Below are 21,254 nucleotides of genomic sequence, written 5' to 3' on the forward strand. Positions count from 1 at the left end.
AAAGGATTAGTTCACTTTTAAAAAAAAACTTTTGCTGATAATTTACTCACCCCCATGTTATTCAAGATGTCCATGTCTTTCTTTCTTCAGTCAAAAAGAAATGAAGGTTTTTGATGAAAACATTCCAGGTCGATGAATAAGGGTCTTATCTAGCGAAACGAGTTGTCATTTCAAAAATAAATTAAAAAAATTAAGTTTTATAAGCTCCAATGGTCGCCTTGCTCTGTTCTGTGAGGCGCGTTCGTGACTCTCCTGTTCGAACTCGTTCATCAAAATTAAAAAAAAAATTTTTGTTCGTTTTGGACCTTGAACCGTTTGGTTTCCATGAAGTCCATTATATGGAGAAAATCCTGGAATGTTTTCATCAAAAACTTAATTTCTTTTCGACTGAAGCAATAAAGACATGGACATCTTGGATGACATGGGGGTGAATAAATTATCAGCAAAACCTTTTTTTTTTTTAAAGTGAACTACTCTTTTAATATAATTAACAATATAAATACATAATAAAATATTAATATATATTTTCTACATCAATATGATGTCATTTAATTTTATATTAACATAAAATGTAATGAAATAAACGTGAATATAAATGATTAATTCTAATTCCAATTAATACATTTAACTATGGAATAAAAATACTAATATATGAATGTAAAATTAATATAAATATTAACTCTTTCCCAATTGGTGGGATTTTCACTGTTATAAGGTAGGGGATGCTATGACACATCTTATGCTATGACACGCTAAACAGCCCTCAGCACATTATTACAGCAGCACGGCATCTCTCTCAAAACACACGCCGTCCACATCTCAGTCGTAACCTCTGTGTTAGTTTAGCGCTGACACGCCGTAAATCACTCCATGATGCGGAAGTGAAACGAGGAGGCGCGTGGAGAGCGTTCACGCGTCTGGGAGAGACACTAATGCGCTCGCTCAGATGCTGACATGTACAAGAGTGTCGTACAGACCCCATTACAACAACAACACCTTCAACAAAACACCCGCATGTACACTTGTGCAAACTCAAATCAAATAGTCAAGGTGTTTGAGGTTTTTAAAACCCAAATATCAAGCTTGCTTGCAAAAATGTGTTTATCCCTGTGGCTAGTAGTTACTCGCTAAACTCGCATACCTGGTGTCAATAATGAAAACATAATGGAGAGGAGTTGGTTTACGATATGGATTTCATATGAAACTGCTCCGCTGGATGAGGGATGCTTATCAGCTTAACACATACATTCACATCCGGCGCGCTTCAAGGCTTCATACATGAACATGTAAAATTGATATGAGATGATCATATACAGCTCATTTCTGGTGGGGAAAGGGAAAAATCGCGGTTATTAAGTTCATAGGTGTCGCTCCTGCATCATAATTTGATGGACGCTACTGAAAAGAAATATCAAATTATAGGTTTTCATTTTGCCAGACTGATAGGGACTCCTGAGCTCCTTTCAGGCTAGTAATGAGCTGCGGCGGGCTCCTTTAATACAGCCCATAATGTTTTTTTGATTGCCCCATTTAATCTTACCCTCGTGTGCCGCCCACAATTGGAGCATCAGACCATTTCGCAGTCCCGCTCCAAGAGGTTAAACACATTCACATAAGGAGATATAAAGAGAGAAATGTATCTGTCCCCATAACACAGAGCTTCACATAATTGATCAAGGTTTGTGTCAGCACACACACACGCAGCAACATCAAGTCATAATAAGTGGGAAACTTTGGGTTTTCTTCAGGCCAGATTTTCCGTGTGTTAATTAAGGAAACACTACTGTGGAAGCAAATTGATATTGATCACATGTTGTGATTATGAATGTTGACAGCGCAATTGATTTAGTATGCATTTTATATTGAGGAACAGCAAGAAAGCGTTCAGCTGGTTCACATGATGCATCTGTGAATGTATTTCCCCCTAGCTAGTTAACTGCAGGACAAATTACCTTTCCACATGGTCCAAGTTTCCAGCCGAGCCGAGTCCTCCAATAGCGTAGAGTTTGCCATCATACACCAAGCTGTTGTGCCTGCAGCGAGAGACAGTCATCCGGGACACCAGGTTCCAGTTGTCCAGAAGTGACATGTAGCACCACACATCTGCCACTGTCACCCCTGACTCTGTACCACCTGGAAACAAGACGACACACCATCATGACTTGACATTGCACAAAGTCAATGTTGAAAATGCTCGGGAAAAAATCGGGGCATAAATTTACACTCGTCTATAAACCGTTTAGCGATGCAGCGCACTCGCCGACATTTATAATACGATCTGAGGAACTAGAAGCTGGACAGAAACGTGACCTTCAAGTGATAAAGGATTTGTGGGATTTATCTGGAAACCGATAGCTGTTTTGATATAGCGAGGACGGTAGAATCCGATGATTAATGTGCGGCGCAACGCCAATTCTTCATCAGATCATTGCAAGGTACAGTCCGCATCTGGGAAGTGACCACAGATTCTGCGAGCTTGATATACGACCTTCCCTCTAAAATCTGACGTACCTGACAGATAAATATTGTCCCCGGCGGAGATGACGCTGAAGAACTCGCGGTCGTAAAACGGGAGGCTGGCCAGAGGATACCATTTGCTGTTCTGCGGGTTGAAGCAGGTGACAGCCGTCAGGGAGCGCTGGTTCATGCCCACCGCCTGCCTTCCCCCGACCAACACGACCACCTCTGCTACACCTGCGGGTTAGACAGAGGATGCAAACATATGAGTGCTTGATGGCCCCGGTGGAGGCGCTGGCGCTGTGTTGAAATAGAAGGCCTGACAAAGGCTGGGAGTGCAGTTATTCTTCATGGCCGGTTGATGGACTGCAGGGACCCCCAAAGAAGATTGCTGCTCCTCCACGCCATTGCTCAGAGCAAAAATCTATCTATCTATCTATCTATCTATCTATCTATCTATCTATCTATCTATCTATCTATCTATCTATCTATCTATCTATCTATCTATCTATCTATCTATCTATCTATCTATCTGTCTATCTATCTATCTATCTATCTATCTATCTATCTATCTATCTATCTATCTATCTATCTATCTATCTGTCTATCTGTCTGTCTGTCTATATTTTTTATTTTACTGAGCTTTATGCTTAAAACAAGAATAAAACTCAAATAAAAAATAAAAAAGAATAAAAAGAGGAAATACAATTTTATATTCAATGATATTTATTTCTTTAAATTACTCACTTGTATTTCTTAAGTGATTTTTACATACTGTATAACATTTTAAATATTCTAAATACAAATAATAAAATAATATTTAAATAATAATAATTGATCTAACTTGACTTAAATTTCACTAGTTTTTTTTCTTTATATATATATATATATATATATATATATATATATACATACAGCAAATATATATATATATATATATATACAGTAAAAAAATATATATAAACAAGATAAATATATTATAAGTAAGTATATTATAATATATATAAGTATATTAACCCATGAGAAAGTGGCAGAATATTCAATATATAACTTCTTGCTTTATGTATAGACAAAAACACTTCTTCAAAATATTAAGAAAATATGTAAAATAGTCTTCAAAAGTTTGAGGTCAGTAGGATTTTTTTTTAAATAAACAAGTTTAATTAATATTTTATTTAGCATGGAAATATTAAATTGGTCAGAATTTACAGTAAAGACTTTATTCAGCACTCATGGTACACGGACACACTTAGACTTTCAAGACTACAGAGAAATAGTAGCAAAACCCGACAAGTGGATAGGTAGGTAGGTAGGTAGTTTTTATTTCGTACCCGCAGGTAAAATTGTATTACAGATAAAAAAAAAGTATTCGGTCATCCACATAAAACATACAATACAAATATTTCACGTACAAATGAACAAATGGACAACTAGACTTCACGACAAACTGCGCCTTGACACATACGTTATCCGTATTAACTGTCAAGTGCTAAAAACTACTCTCTTATCATTTAGCAATTCAATTGCGGCTGGAACAAAAGTATTCTTATATCGTCTTGTTTTCCATCTCAAAGCCGCAAAACGGCGACCAGACGGAAGTAACTTAAAATCATTCCTTAGGGGATGCGACTGATCACTCAAGACAGCACTTGCTTTCCGATACAGCTGATCTGTGTATACATTTCCTAGGTTCCTTTGATTTACTCCGATTATTTTACTCGCCCATCTTACAATTTGGTTTAGGGAGTTTCTGTTCTTCACTGACAGACTTCCATACCACACCACTATGGAAAAAGACATAAAAGATTCAATAAAAGCGAAATAAAACAAACTCAGCATACGTCTGTCAATGTGAAATTTTGCAAGTTTCCTAAGGCATCTCAAACGTTGATGACCCTTTTTACAGACCATGTCACAGTTAGATTCAAATGAAAGTTTTGAATCTATAATTGTACCCAGATATTTAAAACTCTCCACCTGTTCCACAGTCTGTCCTTTAATAATCGTAGTAACGTGATCAACGGTGCGCGTTCTAAAATCAATTATCATGTCTTTTGTTTTGGTAGTGTTTAACTTTAGATAGGAATCATCGCACCAGGTCACAAAATCCTCCAGAACTGGACCATGACCCGACTCGTCCCCTTGTAGCAGACTAACTATCACTGTATCATCGGCAAACTTAACTAATATCCTATTTTCATATCCACTTTGACACATATTAGTATACAAAATGTATAGTAAGGGCGTTGTAATGTGTGATTAAAACCCTGCAATAAAACACATGCAATAAAAAAAGGATACATTTTAGAAGAAAAGTTACATAAAGCACCTTAAAATCTTACAAACGCCAAACTTTTGAATGTTAGTACATGTAAAATAAATGAAAAAGAATATTAAATTAAATTTAAAATATAACACAAAATATCATATTATATAAAAACTGGTATTCAGGTTACCCAACAGCCCACATGAAGAGTCTGCCCATGCATGTGTGTCCAATGAAGAGTGTAAGTGAATTATCAGAGCTTAACTAAACTCATAACCATCTGTTTGGCTGCATGCCCTCAAGTGTCTCACAGCCCTGGGTACATTGGCTTCAGCACTACATGAAATACATCATGGGCACCTGTGCACTCATCCATAGTCCTCTCTATTGTGTTTTTTTCAGTTTTGTGAAGTGCTCAGATGAAATATGCCTGTTTAGCACATGCAAATATAACAAATACACAGACCTTGCTCTAAAATAAGATCAGATGAGCCTCTAATACACACCTGCATCCACACATTACGTTGAAGTCATAGCGCGGTCTCTGGTTTCTAACTCCATTAGGAAACAGAAACAGTCTAGTTAGGCTAATAACTGTTTATTATTGGAAGAAAACAACACTATTACCATTGATACTCATTCAACTTGTGTGTAACCCACTGTTTAATGAATGATACTTCAAATCATGTAGATGTTGAGACGAGGAGTGCTATTGCTTTTCTAACCTTTGGCTAAAAGTAGTGTAGTAGTGACTAAAAGTGATGTCTGTAGTGGATATTTGTGTTTAATGACCCTACAAGTTCAATTAAACCACCAAAATATGAGGAAAGTATTTTATATATTTTAAATATGACGCACAAACAAACCACTGAACTTGGAATTTATATGACAAAATTATTTGGCAAAAAAATGGGTGAACTACAGCTACAGGTGTCATTTTATGTGCAAAAACTAAAAGCTCACAGAAACAATGTTTGTTCTCTCTTGTTTTTGCATGTGTTCATAATGTCTTTGTCTACACATTTTGGCATGTTTCACTGTGTTATCACCTATTAAACAATTACTGAACAATCAACAATTTTTTCATAATATTTTAATACAGAACATCACGAACATCGCTTCAGGCCAGTATTGTACATTGAAAGAGGGTCTTGAGCCATAACTACAGACCAGAATATTATATTTGATTTGATTTGATTTACTTTATTAATCCCCAGGGGGGAAATTTATATGTCACAGCAGCACATAAATACAATAAAAATAAAATAAAAACATAACAACAACATACACAACAACAGGTCTTGTACTCAAATATCAATTTTTAAAAGCATTATGCATGATTATATATATGACCATCATCTGCATCATCTTATATAGCACTGATTGTAAAATCTAATTGCAGTTGGAAAAAAAGATTTTCTAAAACGCTCTTTGTAACAGCGTGGATGAATTAATCTTGAGCTGTGGGTACTCGCATAAGCTTGAGATATTTCATTAAGAGGATGATGGTCATGATTAATCATAAGATATAAGATTATATAGATGGATTTGGATGAAGTCTCTTTCAAATTTTGAGACGCAGAACATCCTATCAATGCAAGATGAACATAAAACGAACAGAAAAAAGAAAAAGAAAAAAATCCCAAAGACGTGAATATCAAAAGAGATTTTGGGCTTTTTGAGTTGAGACCGCCTAACAACCACCTCACTGCATTTATCTTTAATAAATAAGGCGTAAATGTTCCCGCAGGAAGAAAATGTCAGAATTCAAGCATCATCCGGTGTAACTGTATCCATGCTTAGAAAGCCTATTGTTATGTGTGTAAGGGTTCTCGAGCTCAGACCTCCTGCATCATGTCTACACCGGCACAAGGCTTGTCATCAAATCGCCTCGTAGAGGCCGGCTTTTGTTTAAGGTGCAGGAAGAGAGGCGTCGAGAGAGCAGGGGAAAGTGAGAGAGCGACGTGAAGACATCCTTGAGCTTCTGGCTCATCTTTCCGAATCAATACTTCCTCTGCGCTCCCCTGACAACAGCCGCCTGCCTGATCCATGGGCTTCTCTCTGCTCCAGCATCCTTCTTTTACAATGTTGTCATTTTTTCCTCCTTCTCCTTTTCACTCTGTCTCTTTCTAAATCTTAGTTATTCTCTCCTGGCCAGGTAAAAACACAAGCGGAGAGAAAAAGAGAGAGAGAACCCAACCCCACCCCCAAGCAAAATCGAGAGGAAAAAAAAAAAACGAATGAAGGGATTTGTCTTAACTGAGACATGAGGAAGGCTCAGACTGCACTAGTGCTCATTCGTGAACCATATGGTGTCTGATCTGGTGGAAATCAAACACTCAGCATCCTTCAGGCGAACAGGTACACCAGAAAAACATGCAAATGAGGAGAAAGGTCCCTTCTTTGGGTGGATTTTGTCAAACTAAAATGAATAGATACTATGGGCCCTATTTTAACGATCTGAAATGCAAGTATCAAGAAATGCAAGTAACTGACTTTAGACTATTTTTTTTCTGCTCAGTGGAAGAATTGTTTTCTGGAACTGCAAAATAGCAGTAGGGAATGTTTGCGCTGAAACACGGCTCCTTTTTGCGCTGACACGCAAGTTCATTTCCTAGTTTACAACGTGCGTCTGTGAAGGGAAAACCCCGCTAAATCGGAATGATACATGCGTCAGTTTGCGCCGGTTGCAAGATAAGGCGCCCTGTCTTTTTTATTGTATTACTGTAAATAGCAAAATTACATTTAAATACTGTAAAGAATTGTGAGTACAATCAACTTGGGTTTTTCAGTCATTTCAACTTTAATTAGTTGAATCTTGTATAATAATCGATTACATAGGTGTTTACCAGCCAAACTACGAAAACAAAGCGGATGTGAACAAAAAGATTTGGACTGCTTTTGTTTGAAATGACGTCACACCAGTTTGTTCTTGGATTTTGCTTAAAGTATATCAGGGCCTTTAGTGTAGTTGTTGTTTGTCTGTTAACTGTTTTGATTTATTATTTTGGTCACTATTTAGTGACAAATTTATTTTTGGTCATTTCAAATAATAATAATTATTTGGTCAATAATTTTATTGCCATGTAATTTCATTGTATTAGTAAATATTTGACTGGATGTTGACTGATATTCCTGATGATGAATATTGTAATTTATTCATCAATTAAAAAAACAAAAAAAAACAAACAAACATGGCAGGTCTATGAGAAAAAATCCCATTCAGACGGAGAGCAACTATGTTCAGTTACTGTCAGTGAATACTTTCCTTTCACTGTAACCCCAAAAGGGCAGATACAGTCATTTCTTATTTCCTGTGAGATTTGAGTTTTTTCGAGCAGCGGTTAACCTTTTTCAGCCTTCAACAGTGCAGCGTTGAATTCCTTAATGAGGTGTGCAGGTTTTAATTGAGTTACCTCCATTCATCAGCCAAAATCATGCCTAAAGTAGTTCACTTTTGAAAAAACTTTTGCTGATAATTTACTGACCCCCATGTCATCCAACATGTCCATGTCATTCTTTCTTCAGTCGAAAAGAAATGAAGGTTTCTGATGAAAACATTCCAGCATTTTTCTCCATATAATGGACTTCAGTGGGAACCAAACGGTTCAAGGTCCATCAAAATGAATGAAGTCTTTTTCCGAGTCAATTCGTTGGTTTAGTTCGTTGAATCAACCAAATGACTGGGAAAAAGATTTGTTCATTTTGATGAACGAGTTCGAACAGGAGAGTCACGAACGTCCATCACAGAACAGAGCAAGGCGACCATTTGAGCTTATAAAACTTAAACTTTGTTTTTTTTTTTTTTAAATGAGTGATTGTTTCGCTTGATAAGACCCTTATTCATCGTCTGGAATCGTTTAAAGCCCTATGAACAGTTTGCAGTTTGCACTGAAAGTGTCTTTTGGACCTTGAACCGTTTGGTTCCCACTGAAGAGAAAAATCCTGGAATGTTTTCATCAAAAACCTTCATTTCTTTTCGACTGAAGAAACAAAGACATGGACATCTTGGATGACATGGGGGCGAGTAAATTATCAGCAAAAGTTTTTTGAAAAGTGAACTACTCCTTTAACCATAGGAAAGTAGTAGTGAGAAGACTGGACCAATCGGAGTTCAGCCAGCACCTGTCAGTCAAGCTGGTCAGGGGCGGAGCACACGGTTCCCACATCTACTTTTCCTCTTTGCCTGATTCCACCCACTTAAGTCGACGCTAGCAGCGTGATGAGCAGCAGATACAGGAAGAGATACGCACTTTGACAGGTGAGCTTATTCTCGGTCTAAGTGCACAGCCTCCCACAGGACAATCACCCCTGTCTCTTCCGCATCACTTCCCCTTAATGAGTCCTATCTATGGCACTGGCTCAGCGGCTGCCATCGGTAAATAACGGTTTGCCAGACGGGACGTCACGGCAGCCAGGTAACTCTCATCCCCTACTGAGCTAAAGAGCGATAATGATAACATCCAGGGCCAGGAAAGACTGTAAATAACTGTCTCTTTTTCTTTCCTCCTGAGCTCAATCTCTTCTTCACATTGGGAGGAAACCCAAACACCACCTAGAACGAAACCCCTGGCCGAGACCGGTCTGCTCACAAGGGCTTGATTTTCATCTAATTGCCCTTTGTCTTGCTCTTTCAGACCATTAAAATCTGGATGTGAAAGACATCTTTGAGTCCAGAATTCTCTCCCTCCATACGTCTTGCTCTCTCTCCACCGAGACTCTCCTGACCGGTTGCAGTAGCGGGCAGAGATAAATTGCAGCCTTAAATCCGAATGTCAAAAAGACGTGGCGGGCAGGTGATGCTGTGGGCGCCAATGACCGTCTGAACTTTGCATGTGGGCTTTTACCCCTTGTCATTTCACTGCTCTTCATTCCAGTCCCGCCGGAGTGAGTCAAAATCATTACAAATGAAACGAGAGGATAAGTTGGGCCTGAAAAAGTCATTAAGTGCTCTACTCCAGATGAACATTTTCTGGGGATGATGATGATGATGTATTAAGGGATAAAATGAAAACCATTTTGCTTGCCTAACAAGAATGCATGTACAAAGTGCCCTTTAAAGCTGCCTGCAACCTTGCGATCTCTCAACCCTTCTCAGCTTTTACTGCATTATGGTAAACAAAAGAAGTGGGAATGTTTACTGGACAGTCACTGTTTCAGATACTGCGGTTGTATTCCCATGAAGGGGCGATGAACTGAGAAATCAAATTTTCCTTGAGCTTTTGATATCTAAGTTTTAAGACATCTAAGAAAGTTTACAAAAATTCAGAATTGAAGAATTGGTTCTCTTTCAATTCATGAGTGTGACTTTGAATTGGCCTCACATACAAGGAAGTTGAACTGGAATTTGAACTGGAATGAAAGGAAAACATGGTCCAAATATAATTTAATAAATAAACATGAAATACACAAAGTACTTATGTTTTTTTATAGATCTATCAGTATTATAAACCTTATAAAATTATCAGTCTTTGCTTAATAAAATATAAATTTCTACAATAAAAAATTGGTGAAACTCGAAAAATTCGAATATCGTGCCAAAATTAATTTATTTCAGTAATTCAACTTAAAAGGTGAAACTAATATATTATATAGACTCATTACATGCAAAGTGAGATATTTCAAGCCTTTATTTGTTATAATTTTGATGATTATGGCTTACAGCTTATGAAAACCCCAAATTCAAAATTAGAATATAGTGAAAAGGTTTTGCTAAGCTGTAAGCCATAATCATCAAATTATAACAAATAAAGGCTTGAAATATATCACTTTGCATGTAATGAGTCTATTAGTTTCACCTTTTATGTTGAATTACTGAAATTAATTAACTTTTGCACGATGTTCAAAATTTGTAAATAAGTAAAACATTTATTACATTCTAATATCTTACATTCGAATGTGAAATGTTTGCTACCTCAAATTCAAATCAAATTCAGGAAGTGAAATGGAATTTAAAAGGAATCCACTGAATTCTGAATGGTGCACGACTCAGACTCGTACAATATATGGGCACCAAAACGCTGTTTTAACTCGATCTGGAACTTTTCCGGCAATGTTACAACTTCTTAAACTGCTGGAGCTAATTTTCCACAATGGGTCCTTTTCAAAAATGAGCTCTAAATGGAAAAACGCTGTTAAATTTATGCTGCCTGAAGCTGAGACTAAGAGCACACTATCTTCACATAAACCCAAAGTCCACTGTACTGTGAACTGTCATTTTCCAGGGACCCAAACAGCAATCAAACGGCATGCCTCTGCCCCTCGCAACAAGAGAAATAGCTCCCGGACAGGAAGTAAGACACGATTCTGACTGAGCTTTGTGCTTGGAAGAGAGAATTTCTCCCTGTAGAGCACTGCACATACATTACCCTTCCGTCTCTTAACAGCAGGGTCTTATTTAATAGTTTATCAACCAAAAATGTTAGACATTTTGGAATACAGCCGCATTAAGTGTGACACAAATTTCCAGACGGGGGAATTTAAAACACAGCGGGACCACTGAGCCAAAAACAGTCGCAAAATCATCCACTTCAAAATGCTAATTCTGTAGACGATGGGAAAAGCAATCAACAGCAGAAATGTACCGAGCAAAAAGTTATGATTAGCCCTGACACATTTATCCTTTCCATTCTCTAGGACGGACTAATCCAACAAAAATACACATGAACAGGGAATTCAATTACTCAGTAAAATGTACAAACCACCAATTTTGATACAATGGTAACTGAGCAGCTGGCAATAGCTGCAACTCTCTCGCGATCGAGCTCGGCCTGTTCTTCGAATCCGCCTCAGTAATGACCACAGGCACCGACGGAGATGCTGAGCTTTATCAGGCAAAGAGACTAATTAAACTGACCGGACCCCGCGCTGAAGGTGAGACGCAGAAAGCAATGAGGTTTGCCCTCCAGTCTTCGAACGACTAAATCAATTAAACAAACGCAAACGCACTGCAAAACGTCGCCCTTCCGTCCTCACCTTCAAGCTGCTGGTTTGACGATAAAAGCAGTTAGAGAAATGAGTCGGTAAAAGTGGTTTGTGGTCTGTAAAGGACTGGGCCGAGTGTCAAATCAGCACAATCCAATACCTTTGACTCCTTCTGCCGCACGCCAGCAGCCGAATGAATGTTGCTCTGCGAAACGGTGACCTCAATAGAGGGTGTCAAAGCTTTGTGAATCATTGCCAAAAGGAGGGATGGATTCTGAAATGGGAGCTAATTAGTTGATGTACAGCACAAAATATGATATGAGAGAACAAGAAAGATGTACCAGTGAACAGGGTGAAGACTATTCGGGGTTTTTTTTTTAATCGAACAAAAGTGACAGTAAAGATATTAAAGATATAAAATTATATAAAATATATAAAATGTTCTGTCTGTACATTAAGAAATCCTAATGAAAAGTAGCACTATTTCCTAAGTTTAAGCAGCACAAATGTTTTCGACATTGAAAATATAAAGATATGTCTCTTGAGCAGAAAATCAGCATATTAGAATGAGATCACATGACACTGAAGACTGGAGTAATTCCGTTTTATGATTATAGAAATTAATTATATTTTAACCCTCAAACCGTATTTGACAATACAGCCCTTAAATGCGGACAAATGTGGCCACAGAGGTCTCAGGAGTGATCTTTTTAAAATAAATGTTATATCAATCTCTTCCATAAAATAAAATCTATCAATTTATGGTGTGTTTTTCTTATTTTGGGGGTATTTTGAATTTATTTACCTCTAAAAGTACCATATTTTCTATGTAATTTATGCTTATTTTTATGTTATATTTAATATTTCTTTGACTTTAGTAAAAAAAAAAAATCAAGGATCAAAATCAAAGGAGCTGTATGCAAGAAATTTATTTCAATTAATCATACATGATATGTCACTAGAGAAATCTAAGAACTTAACACTGTAAAAACAAATATTGTTGGTTTAACTTAAAAAACTAAGTAACCTGGTTGCCTTAAAATTGTAAGTTCATTGAAATGGAAAAATTGAGTTAATACAATGAGATTGATTTAATCATCTGAAACTCAACACATTAAGTTATATGAACTACATAAATTAAGTTGTTTTGACAAAAGAAAAAATGTTGTGATTTTTTGTTGTGATCGCGAGAGAGTTGCAGCTATTGCCAGCTGCTCAGTTACCATTGTATCAAAATTGGTGGTTTGTACATTTTACTGAGTAATTGAATTCCCAGTTCATGTGTGAGTAAATAATGGCAGAATTATTAGGATAAAATACCCTTTTAACACTTTAGTAGTTTTCTCAAATCCCCAACCTAAAGTATGAGCCACCGCTAATAACACTTCAAACAACAATTTCCTCGTGCTAATTCTCTTAAGAAGGGTCACAACATTAAGCTTCCGCTTTAGTAAAGCTGTTCAAACATCATATTACGTTCAGGGTCAGAGTTAAGCAGAACAGGGTCAACTTTCACACAACCCGTCCCTTATGGTTCTTAATTACGCACCTGACCCACCCACCCACGAGACTAACTGCTAATCAGAAACAAGTGCGGGAAAACGAAAAGAACAAATCATTGGTTTATTTGAAGATAATTTGAGTTATCGGTGAGGCTGCCAGCACGCTGCTAAAAGAGACTGTCGTGAGCTTAATTAGGACGGATAGTCCGTCTACATGAGTTACTGGGTGTGAGCCAGGTGTGCCGTCGCCCTGATTTGCTCGGAGGATTTCCATGTGGCAGAAGCGGAGAGAGGAAAGGGCCCAGGTGAATCCCATCAGTCTAAAGACAGCTGGCACTTACCTGTAGCTCTAGAGCTTACACAAACACACACGCATATCCAAACCCCCTGATCAAGTGCAGGCTAGGCGAGGAACCTTTCATGGGTGACATCACTGCACCTCTTCTGTGTCTTTTCATTCATAAGAGACTTATCAGCCGAGCTCAGGTGGAGAGTGAATGCATTCAGCCACACAAACACACACACACGGCAATTACAAACTCCTGGCAGCGCTTCCTCAATCTCTGTCACTAAAAAAGAAAGCAATTTATGCTCCGAGCTCCGCTTCGTCTTTGACTTCTACCCTAGTTTCCTCTTCTCTTTTTCATAAACGGGTCCTACGGGTGACAGGCCCTCATGCCGAGTTTCATAACCTCGATCAGATGGTCCGCCAGATGGTCAAGCCAGCGACGAGTTCACTCAAGAGTTTTGTACACAGCCAAACAATCAAATACTTAATAAAAAAATAAAAAAAATATGCCAGAGACAAGTCCATCCTTCGTAAGCAAATAAGAGTCACAGATGTCGGAGAGAACACAGAGGACGTGCGTCCAACCAAGCAGCCTTACGGAAAAGCACTGGGGTGATGATGGTGTTTTAGACTCAGAAAAACAAACACATCCTAAAGAAAAAAGCCTTAAAGTGTAGGTCAATCAATCAAAAATAGAAAGGTCAATACAAAAAAAAGTTCAAGATCACTATAATAAATCATTAATGATTTTTTTTTATTATCTATATTAAATAATTCATATTGTAAATATTATATCAACACCAACATCAATAATAATAAAGGCTAAATGCATGATTAAAAACACACTCTCAGAAAAAAAGGTACAAAAGCCGTCACTGTGGCTGTACCTTTTCATTTTAGTTGCTAATATGTACATTTTAGGTGTGTGAATATGTACATTTCATGTGCTAATATGTACATTTCAGGTGTTAATATGTACATTTTAGGTGCTAATACTGTATGTACATTTCAGGTGTTAATATGTACATTTTAGGTACTAATATGTACATTTTAGGTGTTAATATGTACATTTCAGGTGCTAATATGTACATTTCAGGTGTTAATATGTACATTTCAGGTGCTAATATGTACATTTCAGGTGGTAATATGTACATTTTAGGTGCTAATATGTACATTTCAGGTGCTAATATGTACATTTCAGGTACTAATATTTACATTTTAGGTGCTAATATGTACCATAAAGGTACCAATATGCAGCCTTTAGGTACAAAAGTGTATCTTTTGAAAGGGTACAGCCCCAGTGACCTTTTGTACCTTTTTTTCTGAGAGTGCATTAAAAATGTAATACTCATACAAGATATTAAACAATGAAAACAAACTGTATAAAATATCACTTGAAACAGTGTCCATCGCCATTTGGTCGGTAACATTTCAATCAATTCTAGCAATGCAATGTTGCGATAACAGGAACGTGAATGAACATGAACAATGCTCTAGGCAGTTGACTGGCCAGTGCTGCATCGTCGCAAAAGATATTCAATATATTCATTAATATTCAAGCTAAAGATGATGAAAAATGGAACTCAATTCATTATTCGCACGCTGTGTGGGAAGTTTAAACATCCGAAGCGCACGCGCTCAGAAAGCCGTGTCTCAGACTGCGCGTAAATATTAAGCTCTCTTTCATGTCTTCTTGCACTTGAACTGATAAATTCACACAAAATCATGTCAAAAATCCTAGTAAACAGTTGTTTATGGCTTAAATGAACATAAACAGTTGAGAAAGAAAATGCATGTGTTGAGAATGTATCAGTATATTGGATCCGTGCATTCGGTCTTAAAGTGACAGCAGCCTAAAAATGTTTTTAATGTTAAAAATCAATCACTGCTCTTGACTGAATGACTTTAATAAGGATTACTGTTTTTGTTTCATGGCTGGTAAATAATTTAATTTGGTAAAATATTTATGGCCGGTAAATTTTCTTATGTTAGTGGCAAAACGTCTGTGGTATAATAACAATTGTTGGATGTGTACAATTGTTGGATGAAGTTTGAGCATTGTTACACAACTAAGATTATTCAATAAACAGGCTATTGAAGGTATTTCAAGGAATACCATGGGTACATTTCTGTACAGTACTTTGTTAATAAGTGAATAAAGATGCTCAAAAACTTTAAACATTGAACATTCAGGTATGTTGAAGTAGTATCTTTTGTGATCTCATACGAAAAAACTATGAAAACTGGTCAAATCAGTTGTTAATCTACAATCTGGTGAAATTGCTGCTTGAAACATTTACCAGCTGTCACACAAACAAATCTCACTCAGCTTTGTAAAATGACATTTGTTTACCAATTACTTTAACTCCTCCATGCAGGAAATAAGTTCTGCGGGGTGACACGACATTCACACACTGCTCGTAACACCTTTCAGACAACAATTAAACCTTGCTTTATTGAAAAGAGCCTCCGACTCCTGGACGCCTAGGAAAAATCTAGAGCTCAAGAGCAATTTGTTCCTCTGCCGAGGCTACTTATTTCTATAAATATCTCGCTTAACAATAAAAACAAACATGTGCTGAAGGTTTGGAAACTATACATCGTATTTACCAAGCATTTAGAGATGTTCTTTAAGAAGAACCCTGGCATTTCTGGAGTCAACTGGAATAAAGCAAGCAGTGTGATGTTTTAGTGTGGCCGACTTGTTCCGCTTGACTGACTCACTAAAAATCTCAAGAGCTTTTACTCAGAACTACTTGAATTACTTTTAAGGTCAGAACAACCTACCTCCATTTTCAAAATTGTGACAATAGTGTAGCTTTTACAGGAACAAACTACTTTTCCACGAAAGTGTAGTGTGACAAAACACGTGTTAAGTTCTAATGAAACATGCTATTTTCTTTTCTCTCTCATGTAGAAAAATCTAAGTCATTTTAGTGAAATGAATCACTCTAATGAATAAATTCATTTCTTAGTGATTTGATTCATTCTACTCAATCAATGCACTCTACTGAATCAACTCATTTAGACATTTCATGTGAGTTAAACTAATACATAAAAACTATCAAAAATTCACAGATTGAAGAAATATGAGTGGGATCTGATCTAAGCATTTAATAATAGGAGTAGTTTGACCAAGAATTTATTCATTCATTGAAGAATCACAGATTTCCACACAGCAACAATTTACTGTGGTCACAGGCTGTCAAACTCCAAAAAAGTACAAAAAACATTATAAAAGTATCAAAAAAGTAGCCTATATGTCAATATTTTAAATCTTCATGTGCATTTTGTGTTGAAAAGACATAAAATATCATTGTTTACTGCTAATCTGGACATTTGTTGCATTATAGAGAAGGTTGGATGTCAATAATGGTTTAATAGATCAATAAAAGTAAACTCCAACCAAAAATCATGACATCAAAACTGGGGTTTCAAACGTTGCATCTTTAACGCTCTCATCAATTAATCCATTCGATTCATTCACTCGTTTTTTTTGTGCTAGATACAAATCCTGTTCAAAATCATCTGATGTAAAATATTTACAAATTTTGCCTACTAATTGGATTTACTTTATTTATTTAGTTTACCTGCTCCAAATTATGAGTATCTTACTACAGTTTCAAGTAGCTTCCCCAACTCTGACACATACATATGGCAATTATGATGTGTGTTTTCTGTGTGTGTGATATTGCTCATTGATCTGGGTCCAGTGGGGGAGGGCTTCAGCTCTTATACTGCAGTGGGCACAGATCAATAAAACTCAGGGGCGAGAGAAAGAGAGCCACAGTATATCAAGATTAAATAAATGTACAGCTCACTCACGGGCTCACGCCTCGCTGAGGGAATCATGGGGGCTGGAGAGGCTGCGCGAGGAGAGCGAGAGTGATTCACAGTGCTGCGAGAGGACAGCCTTATTGAACCATAAATTAGTTTGCTTGCATTTTTACAGCAGCCTGAGATTGACTTCAGATACGGTTAGAGACACTGAGATGCACAGCTATCAGAATAACCACAAAGATGCTGAGCCTGTGCCATTTATTGATTCAAAATTAGCAGATTTTTGATACTTCAGGGAGGCAGTGGCCTGTGTGGGACACTCGGGATGCACCAAATTGTCACTGTTGTGGGGATATGAATATGTGGTTTGATATGAAACAAAGTGTCAGCTTTTAAATTCAGTCAAATTTATAACAACATGCAAACAATAAATACGTTTAACCACTCGCTTCAAGTGACCTGATCATCTCTTCCTGTTTAATACTAGTTGTAGCACCAAATAAACATGAACATCAGAAGGTATGTTGAAAGACACAGTACAACTTACTGAAATGTATAATGTCTCATAATCACTCAAACAATGTTTTGACTAGAAAGACAAAGAAGGTAAGATAAAAAGGCAAAGAAACAAAGAAAGATAAAACATTTTACATTCATTACATTTACCTCAGGAAAGCCATTCAATATTCATGTCCATTATTAGTTAGCTAGAAAAAAAAATCATTAATAACCTTTTTTTTTTTAAATTAAGGTCCAATTCTCACTATTAACTAACTATTAACTACGATGTTTGCCCCAATAAACCACTAATTACTGCTTATTAGTTAGTAAAGTTGTTAGGTTTAGGTATTGAGGGATGTAGATTGAGGTCATGCAGAATAAGGCATTAATATGTGCTTTACAAATATGAATAAAGAGCTGACCGTGATGTCTGTACTGTGAAGGTTCGAGACAAAATCTATGTACCGGTAAACCCCTATTAAATATACTCTAATATATTCACTTTATATTTACTAGTTTTTCATTAGCCATTGTTCGTTTTTATATATATATATATATATTTTTTTTTTTTGGAGGACAAAAGGTTTTCATGCATCCAAGGTCAAACACTTTAATTTTCACTTACATTCACATTGCACACAACCTCATTTCTAAAAAAGTCTAAAAAAAATGTGCTGGGAGACTCTGCTGGGAGAGCACAGTGATAAGATCAGTAATGATGGTATTGTTTTTTTCCGTATCAATCCCAGCGCGACTCTGCATCCTTTTGACGTGCATGCAAAGTGGATTTTTTTTAGCAGAATCGATTCTTTCATGAACCATTTAATATCCATAATTATGAAAAAAATCACATATTGTGGTATCATCTATTTCAAATGAACCTTCTCCTACACAGCTCATAAAAACGAAACTGTGATTGATCGTTTTATATCTCAGCCAGACGGTCTCTTCCTGTAAGCGGCTGGTTCTCAAGCCAGAATAAGCTGCGATGTGGGACAGACCTTATGCCGTTTAGTCAAAGTTCTGGCTACGGTAACGTGATACTAGTGAAAGACAGACGAGAACTAGAATGTAAAAAGTTGAGTCAAACCTGCAGAGAGTCTCGGCCGCGTCCTGGGCGTCTGCATCTCCTGCCGCGCGTGAGGGAGCATGTGGTACCGCTTGGCCTCGTTGACCAGGTCTCGGCAAGCCTCGGACGATTTAATCAGCTCCTCATTGTCCACCACATTCAGCAAGTAACTGGGGTGGATGAATGGAAGTCTAACGACGGCCAGCAATTCGGATATGTGCTGCGAAAGAGAGAAATATATTCAGCATGTATTTTCAGCCCGAGCTTCTTGTCTGCCAATCAAGACAACATCAAACTAGGTTAGGTTACCCTAACCCTAGCATTACAAGTAAACGGACTGCAATGATGCTTTTAGCACATGAAGATTGAATAGAAGTCCTAGATATGAAATAGTTAAATGCTAATAATGCAAAAAATACCACTTCTTTGTACCTTTTAAAAAAAAAAGAAAAAAGAAAAGCACCATTAATTATGATAAAGCTGTTGCCAATGTGAATCTTTAAAGGGAACATATCATGAAAATGTGACTTTGACGAGACACTACAGGTGAATAGGGTAACTTTCTTAATTAGGGATTACTTACACAAGTATATAAAAAATGTATTATATATATATATATATTTTAAATTTGCATGTTTAATTCGATTCTCGATTTTTATCAACTGGATCGAGTTTTATCAACTCGATTTTTATCAGACTGGATTTGCAGACCGATTAAGAGTAAAGAACGAGTGCTGTGCCGTCTATATTGGATCTGACAGGAATTGTGCAACACACAGACTCTGGATCGAACATGTATGGGCGAATCATTCCGGTTGCCATTTTACAACATTGGACGTTTTCAAAACAATTTCCCGCAAGTGCATCGACGGATGAGTTGAAACTCATTATAATATGCAAAACTGTTATCCAATCACAGCAGTGGGCGTTTACTTCCAAGTCTTCAGTGCGAGACGCCCATAAAAACCGAGCGTTTTTGAGGTCGGCTCAAAACTAGGGTAGAAAATAGCCTATTACTTATTCATGTTGATGTTTTTTGAATGCAAAAACTAAGCAAACGTCATAAGTTGACCTCAGACAACAATATAAGTTCATGACCCCTTTAATCAATAGTCTATTTTCATCATTCAAAAAGGGAAACCGAATCTAGGACTGCAGATATATAAGCAGCGCTTGCTTACAATTTTGAATATCAATCATGCCGTTCACTTTCTATATACGTGAGCAAGTCTGTGTGTTTCAGACTGAGGTAGTGTGTTTGGGGTTGCTATGGTGAGGACTATCCATGGCCAGCTTGTTTGTTTAGAGTCATCCTCAGTGGGGCTTTTGCTCACGTCAGCGTTAAACGCTGTAAACACGAGTTGACAGGGACAGCCGCCAACCCGACCCCCTCACCTCTGTGCTCACAACGCATTACATAAACATCCGTAAAATATAACAGACACGGGCGGTGTGAACACCTGGGCCTCTGCTGTCTCTCAGAGCGAGACGTGGAGAGACTTTACCTGATCTGACCTTGACAAAGTACTCTACTGTACAATCCTCATTAAAAGCAACATTTCATTGTGAAACTGCATATTCAATAAGAAAATAAAAGTAGGACGAAACTTAATTTTATCTACTGGGAATTAAATGGATTGTGGAAAGTACGTCGAGGCTGAAGGTCAAAATCACCCGTGAGAAACTTCATGTATCCAAATGCTAAGGCTTCATTTGCAAATGTGACTTTTATTATCTTAAACTTTTAATGACTGCATTCAATACTGGAAAGAACTTAGAAAGGCTGGATATCATACAACAGAAAACTAAAAAGTATTGAAAATATATATATAATCGCTACCATATCCATAATTGGATATTATTGTTGTTTAAAATAAATACATAAATAAAATTAAATAAATTAAAAACTAAATTAAATAAATTAAATATGTAACAAATTAAATTTGTATTTAAATACTGGTCTATTTAACCAATAAAATAACTTTAAACAAACAAACATCCATTGAGCTAGTTGGCTATTTGTCAAATTAAAAATAAAACAATCAATATAGTACCAAGATGGACATTATATCTAATTACAATAAATCTAGCTATTATACGACAATAAGATTTTCTTATTTTATGATATTCTTGTCTTATTCTCTTGACACCCCTTAACCAGCATCCCTAAGCAAAATCAGTTTATTTAGCAAACATGTTCCCCAAACAATAGAAGGCAAGATGCCAGACACACACAACGGCCCGAAAGAGATTTCAGAAATGTGTGCCAGCTCTCGGCACGGCCTTGCCGAAACCATCCCAAATGTGCACCGGATCTGAACTCTCTGGTTTACCTCACTGCATTGGCAGGACGTCTGCCTTTAAGTTTATGGCATGTTAAATGCCGAACGATGTGCATCGTTCGCATACTGATATAATAACCGGCACGCTCGTTTTAGCACATGTCCCTCCAACAGGACCACATAT

General features: G+C 37.0%; 1 protein-coding gene across 2 annotated transcripts in view; it reads right to left on the minus strand.

Annotated features, from left to right (window-relative positions):
• The window catches only part of klhl29 (kelch-like family member 29), a 263,285-nt gene that overhangs the window by 28,472 nt on the left and 213,559 nt on the right, over window positions 1-21,254 (minus strand). For both annotated transcript variants that reach the window (XM_039648010.2, XM_089118884.1), the window contains 3 exons: window positions 18,810-19,008; window positions 2,512-2,694; window positions 1,953-2,133 (listed from right to left, as the gene is read on the minus strand). In XM_039648010.2, the coding sequence (XP_039503944.2) occupies window positions 1,953-2,133; window positions 2,512-2,694; window positions 18,810-19,008 (563 nt within the window). The remainder of the gene's footprint in view (window positions 1-1,952; window positions 2,134-2,511; window positions 2,695-18,809; window positions 19,009-21,254) is intronic.

Source organism: Pimephales promelas, chromosome 13 (genome assembly GCF_988280905.1).
Source record: "Pimephales promelas chromosome 13, fPimPro1.hap1.1, whole genome shotgun sequence".
NCBI classification, from domain to species: domain Eukaryota; kingdom Metazoa; phylum Chordata; class Actinopteri; order Cypriniformes; family Leuciscidae; genus Pimephales; species Pimephales promelas.